Source organism: Antechinus flavipes, chromosome 4, assembly GCF_016432865.1.
Source record: "Antechinus flavipes isolate AdamAnt ecotype Samford, QLD, Australia chromosome 4, AdamAnt_v2, whole genome shotgun sequence".
In the NCBI taxonomy this organism is placed as follows: domain Eukaryota; kingdom Metazoa; phylum Chordata; class Mammalia; order Dasyuromorphia; family Dasyuridae; genus Antechinus; species Antechinus flavipes.
The window spans coordinates 449,150,084-449,171,939 of NC_067401.1; the positions used below are offsets into that span (position 1 = coordinate 449,150,084).

General features: G+C 35.0%; 1 protein-coding gene across 3 annotated transcripts in view; it reads left to right on the plus strand.

Annotated features, from left to right (window-relative positions):
* The window catches only part of PKN2 (protein kinase N2), a 181,389-nt gene that overhangs the window by 114,289 nt on the left and 45,244 nt on the right, over positions 1-21,856 (plus strand). For all 3 annotated transcript variants that reach the window (XM_051999330.1, XM_051999331.1, XM_051999332.1), the window contains 2 exons: positions 7,602-7,787; positions 12,377-12,486. In XM_051999330.1, the coding sequence (XP_051855290.1) occupies positions 7,602-7,787; positions 12,377-12,486 (296 nt within the window). The remainder of the gene's footprint in view (positions 1-7,601; positions 7,788-12,376; positions 12,487-21,856) is intronic.

The window sequence follows — 21,856 nt, forward strand, 5'->3', positions numbered from 1 at the left end:
GGTCTCGGGGTGCTTCCCCCAATGTAGCCATCTTTGCTGTAGTGCGAGGACCCGTCGGGCATCGGGCCCTCGACCCAGGCCGAAGTTGCCCACAGTGAGCCAGCCCCTTGTGGTTAAACATGCCCAGCTTGACTCGGTGGGCCGCAGCTGTGGATGGGACCCAGACCTCCCCCTCGACCTCCGCTTCTTGGTCCTGGAGACGGATGTGGAGTCGCAGCTACCAGGAGTCCGGACTGACTGTGTAGGCACTTGGACCTCAGAGTACATAGCGGGGGTGAGGCCCCCTCAGACTTTGAAGAATAGACTGTCTTGGACTAGTGCTGGGGGACAAGTCTCACCCCTCCCCTCCTACCCAGGGCCCAGAGCTTTCAATCATTATGCTAATAGTGGGCAGGGGCCATTCTTTCTCCAAGTATATATAAATAGAATTTGGTCCAATTACTATTTAGCCTCATGTGCTTGGGACCTCAGTGCATCAACTCAAGCCTCAGCGCATTACAATCCACATGTCTTTTATTTTTTTTTTGAGGGGGAGGGAGAGGGCTGGCAACTTGAAGTTATCGAGTTTTACCATCTCCTAATTTACCCCAATTTCAGTTCCCTATTATGCATGTTTCTTCATCTCAGTCCAGTAATTGTGCCCTTTAAAAGGTAAAACCAAAATAAGAGTTTAGCAGTTGAGCTCTCTCTTAATTTCATCTTCTTGTTCACCCTGTATATAAGTCTTAATCTCTTTTTAATCTTCCTTTCCATTGCAGATGTAAAATTCACTTACTGGCTCTAGCATTTATTTTCAACATCAATTTCCTCTGAGCATTAATGCTCCTGACACTTTTTATTATAAGACTTTAGAGCTCTTACTCATTCTCAGCTATCTACTCTTTCATCCCTCTTTAGCACATGACTTTTGTTGCTGTTTTTCTTATATTTATTTTATTTTTAAAATTTGTTTTTCATCAATAAAAATCCATGCATTCTTTCTCTCTAATCTTCCTTATCCCTCAGCCCCCATCATTTGAGAAAGGAAAAACAAAATCCTTGCTACAAACATATGTGGTCAAAAACAGAGTTTTCCATTGGCTCCTTCCAAAAACAAATATGGTGGATAGCAAGTTTCATCATTAGTTTTCTGAAATCATGGTTGGTTACTGCATTGATCAGAGTTCTTAAGTCTTTCAAAACAGTCTGTCTTTATAATATTGTTAGTTTTGTATAAATTGTTTTCTTAGTTCTGCTTACTTTACTCTGCACAGTTAAAATATTCCCAGATTTTTCTGATACTATCATCATGAGTTATATCCATATGTATGATTTGTTTAATCAATACATCCTCAGGTTCTAGTTCTTTGCTACTACAGTTAAAATCTGCTAAAAATATTTTTTGTATATTTGGCTCCTTTTCCTTCTTCTTTGGGTGTGACAGTCCTTTTGATAGCTATAAGAGGGATGGATTTGGGATGAAGTATTTTATAATGAGTTCTGTTTTAGGCATATTGTTCATTTGCACCACCAAGAAAAACAGACCAAACAGTAATAACTGCTAACTTTATTTTGTGTTAATTCATATAAGTCTTTGAAAGTTTCTTTCCCCCCACCTTTTTCATTTATTATTGCACAGTAGTATTCCATCATATTCATACATCATAAGTTGTTCAGCCATTCCCTGATTAATGGATTCCTTCTTAGTTTCCATTCCATAAAAAGAGATGCTATGAATATTTTTAAGCTTATCTGGCTTTTTCTTTTTTCTTTCATTTCTTAAGAGAACAGACCTAGTAAAAATTTCATTGTGTCAAAGAGCATACACAGCTTACAAAATTTGGGGGCATTGGTTCAAATTACTTTCTAGTGTAATTGAACCCAGTTCACATATACATCAATGGTAAATGGATATACCTATGTTCCCCCAGCTCTCTGGCATTCCTTTTCTGTTTGTTTGGTTTTTTTTTGGTCAGCCTTGCCATTCTAATAGGCCTGAGATGTTGTAGAGTCCGTAGAGTTGTTTTAATTTAAATTCTTCTCATTACCAGTGAGTAAGAGCATCTTTTTGTATGACTTGCTAGCATGAGGGTCTTGTGAAAACTGTTTCTTTGTGGCCTTTGACCTTTAACAATTGGAAAATGATTCTTACACCCACAAACTTTAATTATCTCTATGTATCTTAGAAATGAGATCTTAATCAGCAAGATTTTTCCCCCATTTACCTGCTTTTCTATTTTTAGCTGAATAGGTGGGTTTTGTGCAGTCAAAATTGTTTTACCACCACCTCCTGTGTTCTTCACAATATCTTGTGTAGTCATCAACACTTTACCTTTCAGTAGATCTAATATGTAAGTTCTTTATTGCTCCTTTAATTTGTTTATGATGTTACTCTTTATGGTAAGTCATGTATTCATTTGGAACTTATTTTAATAGATGGTATAACAATTGATCAGTGAGTCTTACTCAGATCAACATCTTTATTTTTTTGCCCCTTTTCTTGCATACCTAATTTTTAGTTTGGATCTTCAGGATTTTTTTCTGAAGAGAATCCAACTTAACGTATTTTTTCTCAGGAGTGTTGCATTGCAGTACAATCAGTCTGTGCCCAGCTTTCTAAATAATTCATTCTTTGTTTAAGTTACATATATGGAAACTATAATAATGTATTCTTTTTCTGTTGTATCATTCCTTCACCACCATCCTTCTATTCTTTTTCTAATCTCTTCCCTGTGGTTGTTTCTCTTATCTACCAATCCTCAGCTCATTCTCTTTGCTTTTTCAGTAACTTGAGTAGCTAGTTCATGGTCTTCCTCTTTACTTCTACCCTCCTCTTATTCTTAGATGTTCTAAAATCATTTCATAGTCCATCTGACAGCTGAGTTCTTCAACATCTTCAACCCTAAGATACTTCCTTCTCCACCAAACTTCAAGCATTGTTGGCATGCTTAAGTTTTACTACCTCTTGAATTTGCATCTCTTCTAAAATAGTGAAATTTATCATTCTGCCGTGTCTTTTGTCATATGTCGTTTTTCTTCTTTTATATTAGATTTACCTTTTTTCTTCTCATTGTGACCTTCTCCCCTTTGGTTTATTCCTTTTATTCCATTCTTTATTGTCTTTACTTTTTCATACCTAGTTTGGACTTTGTGATTTGATGCTTTAATGCTTCTTTTGTTAGCTATATCACCATGAAATCCCTTGTTTCCTGTCACTTTCTGCTGTTTTCATCCTGGATATCTTAAGTCACATTACCATTTAATTCATTCCCAAGACTACTGATTGTTGGAAGAGAAAAGTCATAAACATGTAAGCATATTTTATACTCTGAAATTCATGTTAAAAGATAGCTGGCCCCTTATTGCCACTCAACAATTCTACCTTAATTGAGTTTTCATTTTTCACAATGATTATTATAAGCTCACTCTTTTTATATTCAAAATGCATGCAAATATAGTTTTCAGCATTCATCCATATGAACCTTGAATTCTAAATTTTTTCTCCCTCTTTCCCCATCTTTCTCCCCTCCTCCCCCAGACAGCAAGTAATCCAATATATGTTAAATATGTACAATTCCTTTATACACATTTCCACATTTATCATGCTGTACAAGAAAAATCAGATCAAAAAGGGGGAAAAAATAAAGGGGGAAAAAAAAGGTGAAAATACTATGTTATGATCCACATTTAGTACCCATAGTCCTTTTTCTGAATGCAGATGGCTGTCTTCATCACAAGTTTATTGGAATTGGCCTGAATCACCTCATTGTTGAAAAGAAGTTCACTCTTCTTACCTCTTACTACCAAGTGTACCCCCACAGTCTTAGCAGATGAATTACTTATATTATTTGATTCAGGACACTTTAAGTTATACCAAGAGAATTCCCTTAATTACCCTCCTTCATCCCTTAGAACCTATCAGCAATGTTGTTCTTTCCTCTTTCCTTCACTCTGGAAGAATTAGTAATTTTTTTCTCTGTATTGTTATTTCCCTTTTCTTCCACCTACAGAATCTTTCTGGTATAGTTAGTCCTTCTCTTACATATTTTTAATTTCTCTCTTCTAGTTCCTAGTTTAAAAAAAACAACAACAATAACAAAAAACTTTTCTTTGACATAGACTATCGAATTATCATTCTGTCCCTCTATTTCTTACTAATAAACTTGAACTTTGCTATTTACTTTGCCATTACTTTGAACTACTTTTTCCGTATTCTTTCTCTCTCTTCTCATCCTTTTATTATTATTATTTTTTTACACTACTCTAGTAAAATTGGTTTTTCTGGAGCAATCGAATCCTTCTCCTCCTTTCTTCTCCCCATCCTCAACTTTTTTGATGTCCCTGAAGTTTTAATTCTGTTGGCCACCATCTTCAGAATACTATAATCTCCCAGTTCTCTTGTTTTTCTCACCTTTTCATCTGATTCCTTGTCTGGTTTCTCATCTTCTTCTTCTAAATCCTTTAATATGGTTCTTTCTCACAGTCTGCCCTTAACTTTCTTTTTTCTTGTGTTCTCCATCTCTAATTCTATGTACTCCTTTGCATATCACTTCTGTACAATTGTTTAGATCTTTATTTCCAATCTTGATCTCTCTTCTGAGCTTCAGACTTGTGTTTCCAACTGCTCATTGAACATTGCCTAGTCTCACCGTCACTTCAAACTCAACATATTTGAAACTATTTCATTATCTGCCCTCCTAAACTTACTTGTCCCTCCTCCTGACTTCATTATTTATGTCTGTGACACCATCATTCACCTGATCTCTCCTGTGTTCATTTTTATTTTCTCTTATTTCTTCAGGTTTTGTGAATTCTCTCTCTACATAATGTTTCCTATCATTTGCCTTGTCTCTATTTACATTGTTACCATTCTAATATAGATTCTCATTGCTTAACTAATTTGTTTCAGTAGCTCCCACCTTTGTATATGCTCCTCTCTTGCAATCTGTCTTTCATAATGCTGTCAGATAATTTTTTCTGCTTTAGGCATATTCACATGTCATTCTTGACAAAAACATATTCATCTATAGCTTCTCATGTAAGGTTCAGGCTCTTTTACCAGGCATGGAAAAACTTCTACAAGACGGCATGATCTTATTTGTCTAACTTTATTATTCTTCACAAATTCCACATTCAGTACTAAGTGGACATTATGCATTGTCTTCTGACACTGCCTTGTCTTTATTTCTACTATTTTCAATTCCTTCCCCATCAATAGCTGTTAAATTACAAATATTTGTCCTCTGAGTTAATCTTTTCCTGATTGTTCCCCCTGTTCTTCTAAATCAATAAATTTTCCTTAATTAGACAAAACTTTTTGCATAGAACTCTCTAATAAATGTAATATTATAGTGTTTTAGTTATCTTTGTATCTTATCCCCCTGGCCATTGGTTCCTGGAGGTCAATGGTTAACTGTCTTGGCCAATTTTTTTCTCTTTTTTGTCTCCACATAGTAAATGCTTGATAATTGTATCCATGAGTTATATAGGTCCACAGTACTCAGGCTATACTTTAAGTACTATTGATTTAAATTTAATCTTTTGGAACCACTTCTATAGACTATTATGTACTAAGGATAGAAAAATGAAATGAGGCACAGATCCTGTTGTCAGAGAATTTATGCTAACAAAAGAAAGGGATAAGACATGTATGTGATATATTATTGAACAAAGACAGAATGTGATAAATGTGAGGGAGAGGTTCAGAGTGCTATGAAAAATTTGAGTAGATAGCTATCATACAGTATTGAAAGAAAAGGGAAGTGAAGAAAGTAAAGTAGGCACAGGCTCTAAGCAAAGGCTCACATAGTATTTGATAACTGGATGGAGAGGCATCTTAGGACTGTGACTTTTTGTTATGTAGTCAAATCAACTCATAGATTTTAGCCTGGAAAAAGGGCAGACTCAGGGAGAGGAGGGGGATTAAGGTGAGAGCAGTTTTGTGAAATAAATCAGATGGATTCTGGGTGACTTTAGAGGTTAGGTCTCAGAGCAGCTCAAAGAAAGTGTAGACTTGATTTTACCACTACTTAACCTTGGACAAGTTATTTACTCTGAATTTCAGTTTACTCTTCTGTAAAACAGTATTATCAAAATAAATCTAAGGTTATTTCCAGAACTAAAATTCTTTGAATCTATTATAGAAAATAAAGCTTTGTCTTTCTGTAAAGGGAGCAAGGGAGGTAATAAACATCTATATAATGTTTCCTAAATGGTGTTAAATACTGTTTAAAGTCTTCCACTAAGTTCAACCTACTTTTCCACTCATCTTATACATTATACCTATTCCAATGCTCTTTAGTTCTTCCTCCTACCCATTCCTCTACACAGGCTGCCCTTCATACCTGGAATGATGCACTTCTTTTCTCATTTCTGCTTTTTAGAATCCTAAGCTTCTATATTAGGCTCTTCATCATTTCCCCTCAACTTCTTAAGAATATCCCTTCATATTTATTTTGTCTCTACTTACATGGTCTCTCCTCCACCTAATGTAAGCTTCTTGAGAGAAGGAAGCTGTTCATTTTTTGTTTTTCTATCCTGGTAGATCATTCTGTCCCAAGCAGACTCTTCGTAAATGTTTTTGATAGATTTGTATTAAGCTATTCAGGCAAATTCTGACATATGTCTTTTAATATTTCCCATTTTTTAAAACTCACTTTACAGAAGTATCAAATATTTCTGTGTTCCAATTTCTCCTCTTTGCACCAGGAATACAAAGAAAAATTCTCTGTCTTATAGGAGCTTACGGGTTAATACAGAAACTAATTCAAATAAACATGTACTAAGTAGAAAACAGATTCAAGCAAAATGATAGAAGAGGTTCTGAAGAAGGATAGAGAAAGAGTATGGAAAGATACCTCCTTCATGGAAGGAAGTAATGAAGGTGAATATATAGATAAAGGAGAAAGAATAAGATATGTGAAGGGGAGGCTTAGATTAAAGTGGAAAATATAATTTTAAGACAATTTATAGAGAGGCTTTGAATGTCAGAATGAAATTTTAAAATTTATTTAGTAGGAAATAAGGAACTACTGAAAAATTTTTAATGGAGTCACATGAAATAGGAAAATTATACAGATGCTGTTATGATGGAGGATGCTGAGAATAAAGAAAAAAGCTTAGTTAAGAGTTTATTAACCATAGTCTCAGCCAGAAGATAAAAGCCTAAATAAAATAATAACAAGTTACAGACCTGAACAGAGAATTAATGCATCTTGGCAGCTGATTGAATAGTAGGGAGAAAGGAAATTAAGCAAAGAGTAGAGTTTGAAGTTTCAAACCTTGATGATTAGTAATTTTCATGACAATAAAAACAAAGTTAGTAGCTGCGAAAGGTTTGGGCAGGGGTGAAGATAATTTATATGTAGGAGGAATTTAATAGAAAATAGCTTGTTCGAATGGTGTCACTGAGATATGGTGGGGATATCCAGGTAAAGACAAAAATCCCACACTTCTGTTTCCTTCATTGAATTATCGTTGCCTCCATTGTCATCAATTATTATCAAGAAGGAAAGACAACAATTAGTTCATAGAAATTACTTTGCTTATATTTTTATTACAACTTTTTTGCATTTCCACAACAAATTGAGGTTCTTATGTAATATATGTGTTCATGTTAACAGGTACTTTGGAAGTTCGACTCATGGGCTGCCAAGATATATTAGAGAATGTCCCTGGACGTTCAAAAGCAACATCAGTTACACTGCCTGGCTGGAGCCCAAGTGAAACAAGATCATCCTTCATGAGCAGAACAAGCAAAAGTAAAAGTGGGAGTAGTCGAAACCTTCTAAAAACAGATGACTTGTCCAGTTCAGTAACTAATTTTCTTAATTTTCTAAACATTAAAAAGGCATAAACAAGAGACTTCATTATGGGAATAGAAAGAAGTAGACATTTAAAAACTCTGCAGGAAAAAAAATTAAAAATAGAAAAGTGATTTTTATGGTGATTTTAGAAATATATAAACCATATTAAAATGTACTTGTTCAAAATCCAGTAGCTAGGTCTCACATTTCCTGCTCTGTTATCTTCTTACTGATATTAGATAACAGAGCTTTAGGATTTCCTGGTAGAAGCAGTTGACAGAAATGATTTACTGTTGAATAGGAGGGATCTCAGAAGGAGTAGGAAAGAAGGTATCAATGAAGTTGTCTTGATTATTCAATGTATGAAACAACATAGATTTTAATTTTAAAAGTTGGCTTTATGTATATAATATAAGCTAGTAAAACTTTTCAAAAGTACTTCAGAGGCAACTACCAAAAAGTATATTATTTTCATAAAACAATGTGTTCAGCACAAAAGACTCCTCCTGGAGAGATCCTGAACATTATGATCCTAAATAGGATTGTTCAGTCTTTTAGGGCACTATTTAACAGTCCTTTTGTCTCTTTATGATCGACCAACCATCATCCTATTTAGTTAATTTACATAAGTAAATGACTTAAATAAGTGCTTAGATTGGGGTGGGGTGGGGTTGTGTGAGTGCACACATGCATTGATTTATAGTAAACCAATCTCCCTTGAAAACTGGAATGAATGACAGAAAAAGTGTTAAGATGGTGGTTGTAGTCTCATAAGTGTTAAAACTAAAAATATAACATTGCTTTCTCCAGTTGTTTTGTATTTCAGTAAAGTGTGTTTAGTGGATAGAGAACATTTGAAGACAATTGTTAAATTTCACTTTCATTTGAAAAATAATAGCAAGCAAGTAGCCATTGAAGCAAGAAATAAGATAGTAAAATCAAAGTGACAAGACTGAAGACAACATGAGTTTGAAAATATTCAATGTTTTAAAATGAAGGCTAGGCCGAAATTTGGGAGACAAAAAGATTTCCAAACATAATGTTCTCAAAACTTGGATTGAGGCTTTGGTAATGGGAATTCAGTTAGAATGAGCAGATTCAATTGATGTTTTCAGTAGAGAAGCAAAGACTGACTATGAAAAAGAAAGGGATTAAATAACTAAATCAGAAGTGTTAGATTTTCTTTTGGAAGATAAAAGTAAGACTTCAGAGCTTAGATGCTTAATTTTTTGTTGTGTCAAGGATACCTGTGGCAATCTGGTGAAATCTATAAAGCCCTTTTCAGAATCGTTCTTTTAAATAGAAAATAAAATACATAGATTACTAAGGAAATCAATTGTATTGAAATGCATTTATCAATCATATATGAAATGCATTGAAAATGGGGTTCACAGACCCTAATTTAAAAATACCTGCTTTTACATATCAAGTTTTGTGCCAGATTGAAGTTGTATAATCATGTAAACTACTGTGTTTTTATGTGTATGTGAGTCTTGAAAGTTTTATGTTACCTCTAAGCTGTTCACAATTTAGAATCAAAAGATAGGATCACTCATAAGGTCATTATAAAGCCTTGCTAGCAGCAGGGGATACTGCTAGATTATTTGTTTGAAGACTAGGCAGAGCAAGCACTGTGCACTCCTAAAGGCAATGATTGTCATAAGATGGGCCAAAGAAACTCTTTAAGAACATAGGAAAACACAAGTTTAACTGCACTAAAGGAAAGCAAGAGATTTCCCCCCATAGTCAGAGCATCTAGTGAAAGGTGGTTTATAGTAGGATTCTCTTTGGGCAAATGTGATAGTTTATCATATTAATTGCTACAGATATAAACCAGAGGGTCATTTTTACTTGGCTCATTTTAAGAAAAAAACTCATGCTACATATCATTTACATGAAAACATTTGTGGTGAGTGGATTAAAAGAATGTGTTTTCATGCATCTCAGTGCACTCTCCATGCCTTTTATTGAACTAAGATATCTTTTTCTTTAGTGCTGCTACTTTCCTTACCACTTTCTTTCTTTTCGCTGATGTTCATAGAATGTTTCAATGTTAGTGAGACACTTTACATTCGTATTTGTTCCTGGTGACAGCCCCATGACATAGATGCAATGATCAGCCTCATTCTACTGAGCACAGTGATTCAGGAAGGTTCAGCAGCTTACCCAGAGTCACAGAGCTAGTGAATGACAAGAGGTGACATGCAAATCCTGGTGTTCCTCCTGTCTTTTGTTTCCAGCACATGGCGTGATAGCTGACGGATAGTGTGTGCTTGATAATTACAGAGGAAATTTGTCTCTGTGTCTGTGACTTTCCCTGCATTTTCTTGTTTCCTAATTGTTGTCTATCATTTGATACTTACAGAAACCTAAATTATGCATTTTGCAACTTTCACTCATTATTTCTGGTTTTGTCCTTCATTTAAGTACTTGAATAAAATCATATTGCCACGTAGTCTTTTCTTCTTCAAACTAAATAAATACCCACAATTCTGTCAGCTAGGCCTCCTGTAATTTGTTCTCAAGGCTTTTCACCGTCCTTTGTGTTCATTGGCTTATCAGGATCTTTCTTCAAGCTCTTCTTTTTTGAGAGGAAGAGCTTTCCTGATGATGTGGAACTGGGACAGAGTGCAGTGGTGCCATCAGATGACACGCCAACTCAACCCCACCCTCAGTCTCCTGAAACCCGTGAAGAGGGGCAACAAAGCCCAATAAGAAGAGTACTAGCCAGGCCCTGGGCCTAGGCCAAGTCTAGCCTCTGACACAGAGGCTCTCTGAATTTGACCAAGTCTCTTCATCTCCCTATCTATAAAATGAGATCAGATTGCAGATCTATCAGCTCTCCATCTGGGATCTCAGGGTCTTTTTCTAAAATTGTTATTGTTTGATCTTCCCTCCCTCACAGTATACTTATGAAGTGGATTTTTTTTTTTTTTAAGCCCACATATAGGCTAAGTGTAGGCATTCGTCCCTTTTGAGTTTCATCTTAGTAAATTCAACCTAGTGTTGCACTCTGTTGAGATCCTTTTAGATGCTGACTCTTAACACTCAATATGCTTACTAAACCTCCAAGCTCTGCATTGTCTTCAGATTTCATGAGCTTATTATCTATGCCTTTTATTCAGCTTATTGACAAAACATTTAATGACCAAGCACAGACTTCTAGAACATTCCCCCGGAGGATTCCTGCCACATTGATATTGAAGCCTTAATAACCACACTTTGAAGCCATCCATCCAATGAGTTTGGAGTCATTATGGTTGTATTCCTTTTTTTACAAAAGTTTTATGAAAAACATTGCGAAAATCTTTACTGAAATCTACAACATTTTCCTTACCTATTGAGCAATGCTGTGAAAAATGGTTGTGAATTTAGTGTAGCATGTTCTTTCTTTTGCTGTGTTGGCTCTTTATAACCATTACTTTCTTTTCTACATATTCACCAATCATTGCTTTAATGATCTACTGTAGAATTTTCCCAGAATTAAATTCAGAATTTGCAGGTTTGGTTCTTATCCCTTTTTTCAAATTTGGGGTGGTATTTGCCTTTTCCTAATCGATGGGATTTGTCCTGTTTTTCATTATTTTTCAAATAACACTGAAATTATAATGATACAATCACCCAAGACCTGGGCTTGACTCCTGATTCTGTACATCTTCCCTCTTTGAGTTCAGGAAAGGTCATTTTTATTTCCTCTCTCTGAAACTTGGTATTATGATCTGAAAAATGAAATAGAGGGACTAGTCCCTTCCAGTTCTAAATTTTGTGATCCTAAGATACAATTCACCAAATATTGAAGTACTTGCTAAATGGAAAACAGTACTAGATCCCGAAGAGAAAGAGAAAAAAACAGGATAGCCTACATCAGTGGTCCTCAAAGTGTAGTCCAAAGAATTGTTGGAGTCTCTGAAACCCTTTCAGAGGGTCTACAAATTCAAAATCATTTTTTATTTCTAATATAGTAAATAGCTATAAATATAACCCATGTGAACAAAAACTCTTTGAACATAGATCCTTGATAGTTTTTTAACAACATGAAGATACTGAGAACAAAAGTTTGAGAACCACTGGCCTACATTATTAAAGTAAACAGGTTTGGTGAACTATATATGTAAATAATTATTATAAACTTTTAAAATTTAGTATCTAAAAGTTTAATATGATGATAAAAAACTTGAGGAAGGAAAGAAAGATTAATTCTAAATTGGGCATCCAAGATAGCATCCCAGAGGATGTGGTGATATCTAAATTAAACTTGAAGGAACAAGTCCTAAAGGTGGACATATTTTTATATTTATTATTTGGAATGAGTGAATGTTTCAAATACCTCAACCTTGCTTATAAACATAGCATTTTCATAGAGCTGTAATAGTTTGTATCTGCATAATTATAGAGGTCTGCAGATAGTGGGGGGACTCTGGGTGAGGTATAAGATCCTTCAGCCCAGAGAAAACCTGCTCTGGGCTGAAGGGTCTTACACTTCACCTAGAGTTCCTCCACTATCTGCAGCCCTCTACACATAATAGTGCCGCTTTTTTGTTGGACTCAGTTATTTTATCTTGTTAAATGCAGTTTTTAAAATTTTCTTACAGATGACATCTGTGCAGTTTTGAAGCTGGACAATACCGTGGTTGGTCAAACTAGCTGGAAACCCATTTCTAATCAGTGTTGGGACCAGAAGTTTACACTGGAACTTGATAGGGTAAGATGATAGGATTTTTAATGCCACATCTATTAACTATAATATCTTTAGTTTCTTTTTATATTTAGGTCACATTCCTAAATCTTATACTTTAAAAACTTTGAGAAATAGCTAAGATCTGTAGCCATGAAATAACAACTGACTTACCCATGAATCTCATTCATGGATTTGATCCCAAAAGAATTATTTCTATTAAATTACTCTTAACAAAATCTTTCTTTTTCTGTCTCTTTGATACTCAAGCTAACAGTTTTATGTAAAACTGCTTAGATGAGGTTGCATATTACCTTATCATTTAGTCATTTTAGTGATACTATTAGGTCATATTTCATTCAGGTTTAAAGATCACAGTATCTTGCAAACATAAGAGTCGGCCCTCCCAATCAAAGGATATTGTTAGTAATTTTTTCCCTGTATTATAAATTGTAAGCTACCTGTTAAAATTTCACATTTACATACATGTTTTCTTCTCTCTTAATTTGCCACCTTCCTCACCTTCGCATTCCCTTTTTTCCCCTCCTTCCCCATATATATAAATATTCATAGGTGTTGGGGGATTTTTAAATTTTGAAATCTTTGTTATTACTGTCAGCAGAGATTTGTCCAAGGAGAACCATTTTTCCCTTAGCAGGAGAGATGAAATTAAATTTATAAGTAACTAGCTTTCTGTCATTGGCTGAGGAGAACTAGTAATCAGCATTAGGTAAGTTAAGATTTACCCATCTCTGACACATTTACATGTACCTAAACTGAGAATGTAGATACATTTGGACCTTATAGTGTACATCCATACTTGATGTTAGAGATTCAATAACTAACTTTTCTGTTGTCTGAACTATGATGTTTAAGCCCCAAATCTAAAATTTGAAAACTAAAGTATTTTTTCTGAGGGATTTCTGGCAGACAGAAGAGATGTTGGGAGAGAAATTGATTCCAATTTAACTTTGCCACTTAGCTTTGATTGCTCTGTAATTCTGGATGAGTCACCAATATTTAGTAAATAACAACAAGGATCCCAAAGATTAATGAAGCTCTTGAAAATGAATTTAAGACCCAATTGCTCAACTAATTCTGTCCTATAATTACACTCTCTATACCTCTCACCCTCTACAACTCGTGAAAAAGTCTATGCCAGCAGATCACAAGCTTTGGCAGGTTCTCCCAAGTCTGGAAATCTTTTGAGGAAGTACAGTCTCAGCAACACACTAACAACTTTCCAAGTATCAGTCTTACTCAGCACATAAACAGCAGCCTGGCCACTTGGTAATGACTTCTTTGGCTGTGGCAATCCATTAGAGAAAGAAAAAATATAAAATGACATTCAGTCTTATGCATCCCTCTTCTGCTTTTTCATTAGATGCAGGGAAAAGATGGCAGAACGTGCTAAAAATCACATCATTTTAAAAGTTTCATTAGGTTGATTGTTGGCACTTTTAATGCGAGTTCCTTGTGCCGTGGACATAGTACTGGAGCAATTGACGAGCATTAATGTTGACATTCTTGCTGTATACTTAACACTAAAAAACCAAAAGGAAATAATTGCAACTAAATTAAAGAAGAGCATACAGGCTATCCTTACAGAGGAGAGAAGATTATTTTTATTGTGCTTTCAAGAGCAACAAGAAAAATCATTTCATAAAGCATTAGATCATCTCATAGTGTTCATGGTGATTGTTTGTAAAAAGACCATCATATAAATAATGCACCTTCTGTACCAACATTTGCTGTAAAGGGTGAAAAAGTAGAGAAATTCAACAAAGAACTTGATGAGATTCTTCAAAGCAAATCACACATTATTGGAAAATTTGACCTCAGAAGTAAACAATGAAAGGGGTCAAAGACATATAGGCAAAACACACATATTTCACACCTGTACATCATGAATATTTTCTTTGAGAAAAAGATTCAAAAAGAACTGGATATGGTGAGTACCAAGTAACAGCACCAAAAATTGAATTTGAATACTATTTCAGGATAAGAAATGGTGTTACTAATGGTGAGAATCATTATTAAATCAGCTCTTTATGTATGGGTAGACCACTAACTTGTTAGTTATTGTTATTAAAAGATCAAAATTAATATAAAGCTAGAAATAAAATTATTGGAAAAAATAACACATCCAACTATAGCCTAATAAATTTGAACAAGTTATTATTAACCCCAAAGGGGAAAATTATGGATAGAAATAGAATTGACACAGTATATGTTTTCATTCAGAGGTTCAACTAAATTGATAAAGGCCCCAAAACTACTCTAACAAATATTTGTTCAATTTTGCATCTAGCTCATAATAGCGCATGTGGCAGAAAGACTTAAAGACTTAAAGTTCAAAAAAAAAGACTTAAGTTCAAATCCAGCTTCCCATACACAAGCTGTGTGAGGAGTAGCACCTACCTCACAGAATTGCTATAAGGATCAAGTGAGATAATATTTGCAAGGCACTAGCATGGTCCTTGACACATATTAAGTGCTATATTACTATTGTTGTAGTTATTCCCAGAGAAGGGAAATGGTAACTCTCGTCTGAACTATAAACTCTTGTAAAATTTTATAGAGAAAGATAATGGAAGAATGAACAAATTTTCCTCATAAAACCAGTGGCAGTATTTTGGGAAATTTAAACCAAACTTGGTGAGAAATTCTGCTAAATATACTCACCATAAGGGCAGAACATCAAGGAAATGAAAGATGGAAAAGATCTGCAAAATTTTTTATGAGAAGTTTTTCACCATCAAGAACAGTGGAGCATCCACATTTCATCACAATTCCAGATGTCCTTTAAAGGAAATAGAAATAGCACTAAAGAGAACTATGGGGAAAAGAAAATGTACTAACCAGAGAGGTGACAGTTTTTAGGATTTTAAGGAATATCTGTTCTCATAAAGTTTTAAGTATGGGCAGATTTCAAAGGCATGGGGAAAAAATCTTAAAATATTATTTCCTTCTATCCCCAGCAAAGGTAATCAAGAGAATTATAATAATTGCTGATGCACGAAATTTTTTTCCATATATAAGAACAATCCATGTTAGACGAAAACAGGTTGTTGTTAGCAAAGTAATATTCCAGCCCATATTTTTTGCCATTATACTATTTGCCTGAAAGATGTAGAAAATACAAGGTCACATGCTTTTTATTGTTTATTGATTATAAAGAAGTATTTAATTTGGTGAAATGAAACATGACCTTAAAAGTTCCTTTACCCAACCAAGTGTTTTCCTCATATATGTTAAACATATGTGTAAAATTCCCTGAAACAAAAATATCACCCTTGTTCAATCTTCTATTTCTTAATATCAAACGTGGCACAAAACATGTCTGTGGTACAGAAATCAAATTAGATGGGTATTTCCTAGAGATAATTGCACATTGTCAAACTCTAAAATGTTTTAGAGTCTCTTAAATGAGATCTGTAATTATTCAGGAATTTAGACCAGTAATCCAAATAGGAAAAACCAAATGGATGAAGAATTCTCTTTGTTTAGACTGTTAAACAGATATTTATCTATCAAGATTGTCAGTGGATATATTTTTGTTGGACAGATACTACAAGAAGACATTAAATTGGGTCTATTATTGAACAGGAGGAGAAAAGTGATTGGGAAATCCTTTGGCAAATTACAAAGTTCTTTAATAAACACCTACCTTCTCACTGAGCTAGAAGCCCATTAAACATATTTGTTGTAGTGTTTTATTGACGTTTTCTTTTTTTGGTCTATATCTGTGATCTCATCACTTTAGAGAGCTCCCCACAAAGAAATTCCCAGCGTACTTGCAGATCCATACTTTCTTTCTAGTCCTGGAGAGCTGCTCTCTCAACAAGAAGTTAATAACCTCACAAAGTAGCATGAGCCTAAGTAAGTAAGAACTTGAAACCCAGCTCTTTTGGGATTCTAGGACTAGCTCTCTGGCTACCAACCTATCCCTTTCTAGTAGAACATTTACTTGTTTTCAGTTGTTTCTGACACTTCCTGATGTCAGTTGGGGATTTTGTAGCAAAAATACTAGAGTGGTTGGCCATTTCCTTCTCCAGCTCATCTTACAGATGAAAAAACTGAGGCAAATAGGGTTGAGTGACTTGCCCAGGGTCACACAACTAATAAGTGACTAAGGCCAGATTTTAACTCATCTCTCTCTAACAGCAGGCCCAGCATTCTATACCCTGCATCATCTAGACATCCCAGTTATGAAAGAGAAGTGATGTCAAATTCAAATAGAAGTGAATTCTTATGGACTTGCATATTTAAAATAAATTAACATTATTTGTGTTATTTCATTTTTATTTTGTTAAACATTCCCTAATTACATTTTAATCTGGACTGTAGCAAGTGTGATGTCTCTGAAAAGGAAAGAAATGCATGATCAGAAACGTACGAGCTTCTCACATAGCAATAAACAAAGAATAAGTATTGGACAACCCAAATCTTTTTTTTTTTTTTTAAATAATAACTTTTTATTGACAGAACCCATGCCAGAGTAATTGTTTTACAACACTATCCCTTGTACTCACTTCTGTTTGGATTTTTCCCTTCCCTCCCTCCCCCCCCTCCTCTAGATGGCAAGCAGTCCTATATATGTTAAATATGTTGCAGTATATCCTAGATACAATATATGTATGCAGAACCAAACAGTTCTCTTGTTGCACAGGGAGAATTGGATTCAGAAGGTAAAAATAACCCGGGAAGAAAAACAAAAATGCAAATAGTTTACATTCATTTCCCAGTGTTCTTTCTTTGGGTGTAGCTGCTTCTGTCCATAATTGATCAATTGAAACTGAGTTAGGTCTCTTTGTCAAAGAAATCTACTTCCATCAGAATACATCTTCATACAGTATTGTTGTTGAAGTATATAATGATCTCCTGGTTCTGCTCATTTCACTTAGCATCAGTTCATGTAAGTCTCTCCAAGCCTCTCTGTATTCATCCTGCTGGTCATTTCTTACAGAACAATAATATTCCATAACATTCATATACCACAATTTACCCAGCCATTCTCCAATTGATGGGCATCCATTCAGTTCCCAGTTTCTAGTCACTACAAACAGGGCTGCCACAAATATTTTGGCACATACAGGTCCCTTTCCCTTCTTTTGTATTTCTTTGGGATATAAGTCCAGAAGTAACACTGCTGGATCAAAGGGTAGGACAACCCAAATCTTCACAATGGCAGGGGAACCTGTAGAAAAGCTCCTAGCATATTGTGTGGACTCTATGTTGCAACCTTTTTGTAAAGGTTTGTAAACAATGATGGGGGTCCCAAAGAATAGATGGGGGTGCTGGATTGTAGTCTGTGTCTTTTAAGGGATTACTCACATCAGTGAAATCATAGATCCATTGGAATATATGGAGTTTTAAGTAAATATCTCAAATTTTGCTTTTCCCTGCTTATTGTAGTTAAGAGACTGTTATATATAAGACATTATGTTAGATACTGGAAATACAATGCCTACTACCATATTTTAATTAGATTAAAAAAGATACAATAGGAACACAAATAAGCATAATACCAAGTAGTGAGTGATTGGGGGGCAGGGTAGCCCTGAGATAAGGAAAAAGGTGTTCTAGGAAGATTAGATTTGGGTGAGAATATCTTTTAACTTGAGTGACATGGGTGGAGGGTGGCAGAAGGGGAATGGAAGAGGATCTAGAAAAACCCTTCATTCTTCTAAGCATGAAACCTGAAAATCATCTTTCATTCATTTTCATTTTTTCCAGATTCTCTATGTCTTCCACCTAGGATCCTTTCTACTCTCATTACTACCTTCCTTATCCAGGCCATTTTCTCATTCTGTATTACTAAAACCTTCTATAATGCTTCCTTATGTGCATTCTCTCTTTCAGCAACTATTTTCTCTATCAGGCTAATCTTCACAAAATGTTCCTTTCATCATGCCATACCTGATCCAGAAGTATACAGCAATCAATCAGATTTAAGTCTAGTGGGTTTTCCCCCATGTTTCAGATCCCTATAATACCTATCCAGTCTTATTCCCCCTTATCCTCAGCCACTTGTTATCTTTGTGACCCTGGATAACTTCGGCTTCAGTTTTACAATTACATTTATTTTCTAGAGTATATCATTATCTTTCAACTAGGCCTGATATTCTCATTGATACAGCATATACATATAGAAATATATCAAAATAAATAGCAAGGTGATTTGCAGAATTAGAGAGAGGAGAACTAGATAGTGGATAATATCTGTTTATTAAATGCCTATAGGTGCCAAGTCATGGGGATACAGAGAAAATAATAAAACAGACAAATCTCCCCTCATGGAGCTCACAGTCTGATGGAAAAGACCATTCATGAAAAAGCAGGGGTGGAGTTAGAGTTAAAGGGGCCATGATAAAGTCAGTAGCCAAGGAAATGATTAGGAAGTGTTGGTTTCATCTCACAAAAAAATTATGAGTTGTTAGAGATGATGAAGTCCAAGAAAGCAGGTGAGAAATCATCAGATGAAGTTTCTGAATGTTCTCCTTAAATGCTGGAAGGTCAGGAAAGAAATTAAAGAAATTATTGGGACTACTCTAGCAATTCAGATGAGACAGTGGGGGCCTTAACCTATGTGAAAGTGGTGGATTTGTGAATGGAGGGAAAGGGAGGAGGAAGGAATGTGAAAATTCTCATGGAGGAAGAATTAATAAGATTTGACAGCTGATTGGAATAGAGAATTGAGGATGAAACCAAGCTTGCAAACCTGAACTAACTGGAAGAATGGTTTTGTCCTTTAGACAGAAACAGGGAAGTTATAATGGAAAAATGACATATTGTGCTTTGGACATGTTGAAGTTGAGGTGCTTTTGGAACATCAGATTCAGAATGTTCAGCAAGTGCTTTGTATTGTAAAACTGGAGATTAGGAGAGAGTCCAAAGTTAGACTTATAAATTTTGGGGAGTTATCAACATAGAAATGATGACTGAACTTGTGAGTAAAAACAGAAAAAAACCCAGGAGAGAATTTTCTCTCTACTCTTTATTAGTCCTCCAATTGAGATGACATGGATGACAACTCAGCAAAAGAGACTTAAGAAATGGTGACACTTAAGAGAAAAGGGAATCCCAAAAACCTAGAAAGAGGAAAAGGTCCAAGAGGAAAGGGTGACCAACTGTTTCTAATGCTTCAGAGAGATCAAAAAGGATGAGTTTTGAAAAAAGGCCAATTGACTGAACATTTAGAGATTGTTGGTTACTTTGAAGAGACTAGCTTCAGTACAGTGATAAAGTAGGAAATGAGACTGAAGAGAATTAAGAGGAGAGAGGAAGAAGCAGTGGTTTCTAGGAGTTTAACTATATAAGAGAAAAGAGTTAAAAGAGTTATCAGACAGTTTCTTGAATCTGTGATAGTGTTAATAGATCTGTTTGTTTTAGTTTAGGGGAAGCCTGGGCACATTTGGAGAAGACATTGAAGCAACAAGTTGATAGGAAGGAGTTAAGACATTGGGAAAAGGAGGTCAGGATGATTAAGATCAATTTTTCAGTTACCAGAGTTCATTCAATAATAATCACAACTGACATTTAGTTAACACTTTTGAATTTATATATTATCTGACTGGACCTTAACAACCCTGTGAGTCCATGATCAAATAGCCAATGAGTTAAAGAAAGTAGATTCTAATTCATGATTCTCCTAACTCAAAGCCATAGCTCTTTTTCTACCATGCTTCCAATCACAATATTGATACACAACATGTATTGAGGTCTATGACTTGGCCATTTCAGGATAGAATGTTCATATATGGTAAAAGTGAGTGAGAGGTCAGAGATAAAATAGATGAATTCATAAATCTGACAACAGATTTCCTATTGGTTTCTCCAACTACCTTAGATGTAAGTTTTGTGTAATTGCCTTTCATCTTGCTCTCTAATTTTTTTGTCCTGTGTTACAAAACTCATAAGCTGTAGAACTTGACTGTATTTAATTGATATATAACTGACACATGATGATCTGCCTTCTTAGCCTGTGTTCTTTATCCATGCAAAAAATGTTTTCATATATTTCAGCCAAAAGAAGTAGCCTCCTAACAGGGAAAATATCCCCCTTCCTATCTTTTTATATACTCTGGGAAATAGTCCTAGTTGCCATGGTAGATTAAGAGAAGGATTGAAACAGTGAGAGTATTGGGATTTAATGCTATGATTATTCTCTTACTTATCAATAGTTAATCAGCTTTCACTTAGCCCTCTTTGTGGGCAGTACAAGTGGACTAGATCCTGTGGGAAATAATATGAGAGGTGAAATATTCTAAGTACTTTGAAAAAAATAAAGCACTATATGATTGTACAGTACTATAGTTTTATATGATCCTCTCTCAATGAGAAACTTGCACTATAGTTGCTAGAGAGAAACAGCTCATGTGCATTATGTTAAATGTGGTTAAAGTTTTTATCTTTCTTGAAGTCTTTCTCCAATGCCTTATTGTGGTGTGGAGGTGGCTCTAGATTGACTAGCCAATTGCAATTAAAGTACCAATTCATTCAGATCCTATTACATTGAAAAAGTGTCAGCTATAGGCCTGGTGACAGAATGTGTGTGGTGTCTGATGACTAACTTAGCTAAATTTGGGTAAACCTTTATTATCAGCTTGGTGAATTTTTTGGACTAAAGAATTCCTAAAGATTGTCTGCCAAGTTGTAAAGAGGATATTATCAGTGGGGAAAATACATCATTGAAATCATGGCTCCTTGAAATAGTTAAATTTATTTCACATGAGAATATGTGTCTTTCCAACAATGAGATGATTGATGCCAGTTCCAGTGATCTTGTGATGAAGAGAGCCATCACACCCAGAGAGAGATCTATCGGAACTGAGTGTGGACCACAACATAGCATTCTCACTCTTTTTGTTGTTGTTCACTTGCATTTTGTTTTCTTACTCATTTACTTTTTTTTAAAATCTGATTTCTCATATGCAGCAAGAGAATTGTATAAATATGTTTATACATATTGGATTTAACATAAATTTTTAACATGTTTAACATATATTGAATTGCTTGCCATCTAGGGGAGGAGGGGGGGGGAAGGAGGAGAAAATCTGAAATACAAGGCTATGCAAGGGTCAGTGTAACCAAATTATCCATGCTTGTTTCAAAAATAAAAAGCTTTAGAAAAAAAAAATAAAAGCACTTTAAGACTTGTAAAAAAAAAAAAAGAGAGAAAGAGAGAGAATATATATATATTTTATGTATGTTTGTGGTTACATATCCATACTTAATGCACAATTATCCCATGGTCAAATATTGCTTGTAATTGCTCTAGCATTCTTAGAAGTGGCAAGAAGATTTTAGCAGCTGGTGCTCGAGTCTAGGCCCTCAACAAAAAGAGATAGCTCAGTGACTCTTAAAAAAAATTTGTGGTAGTGCTTAGCTGTTA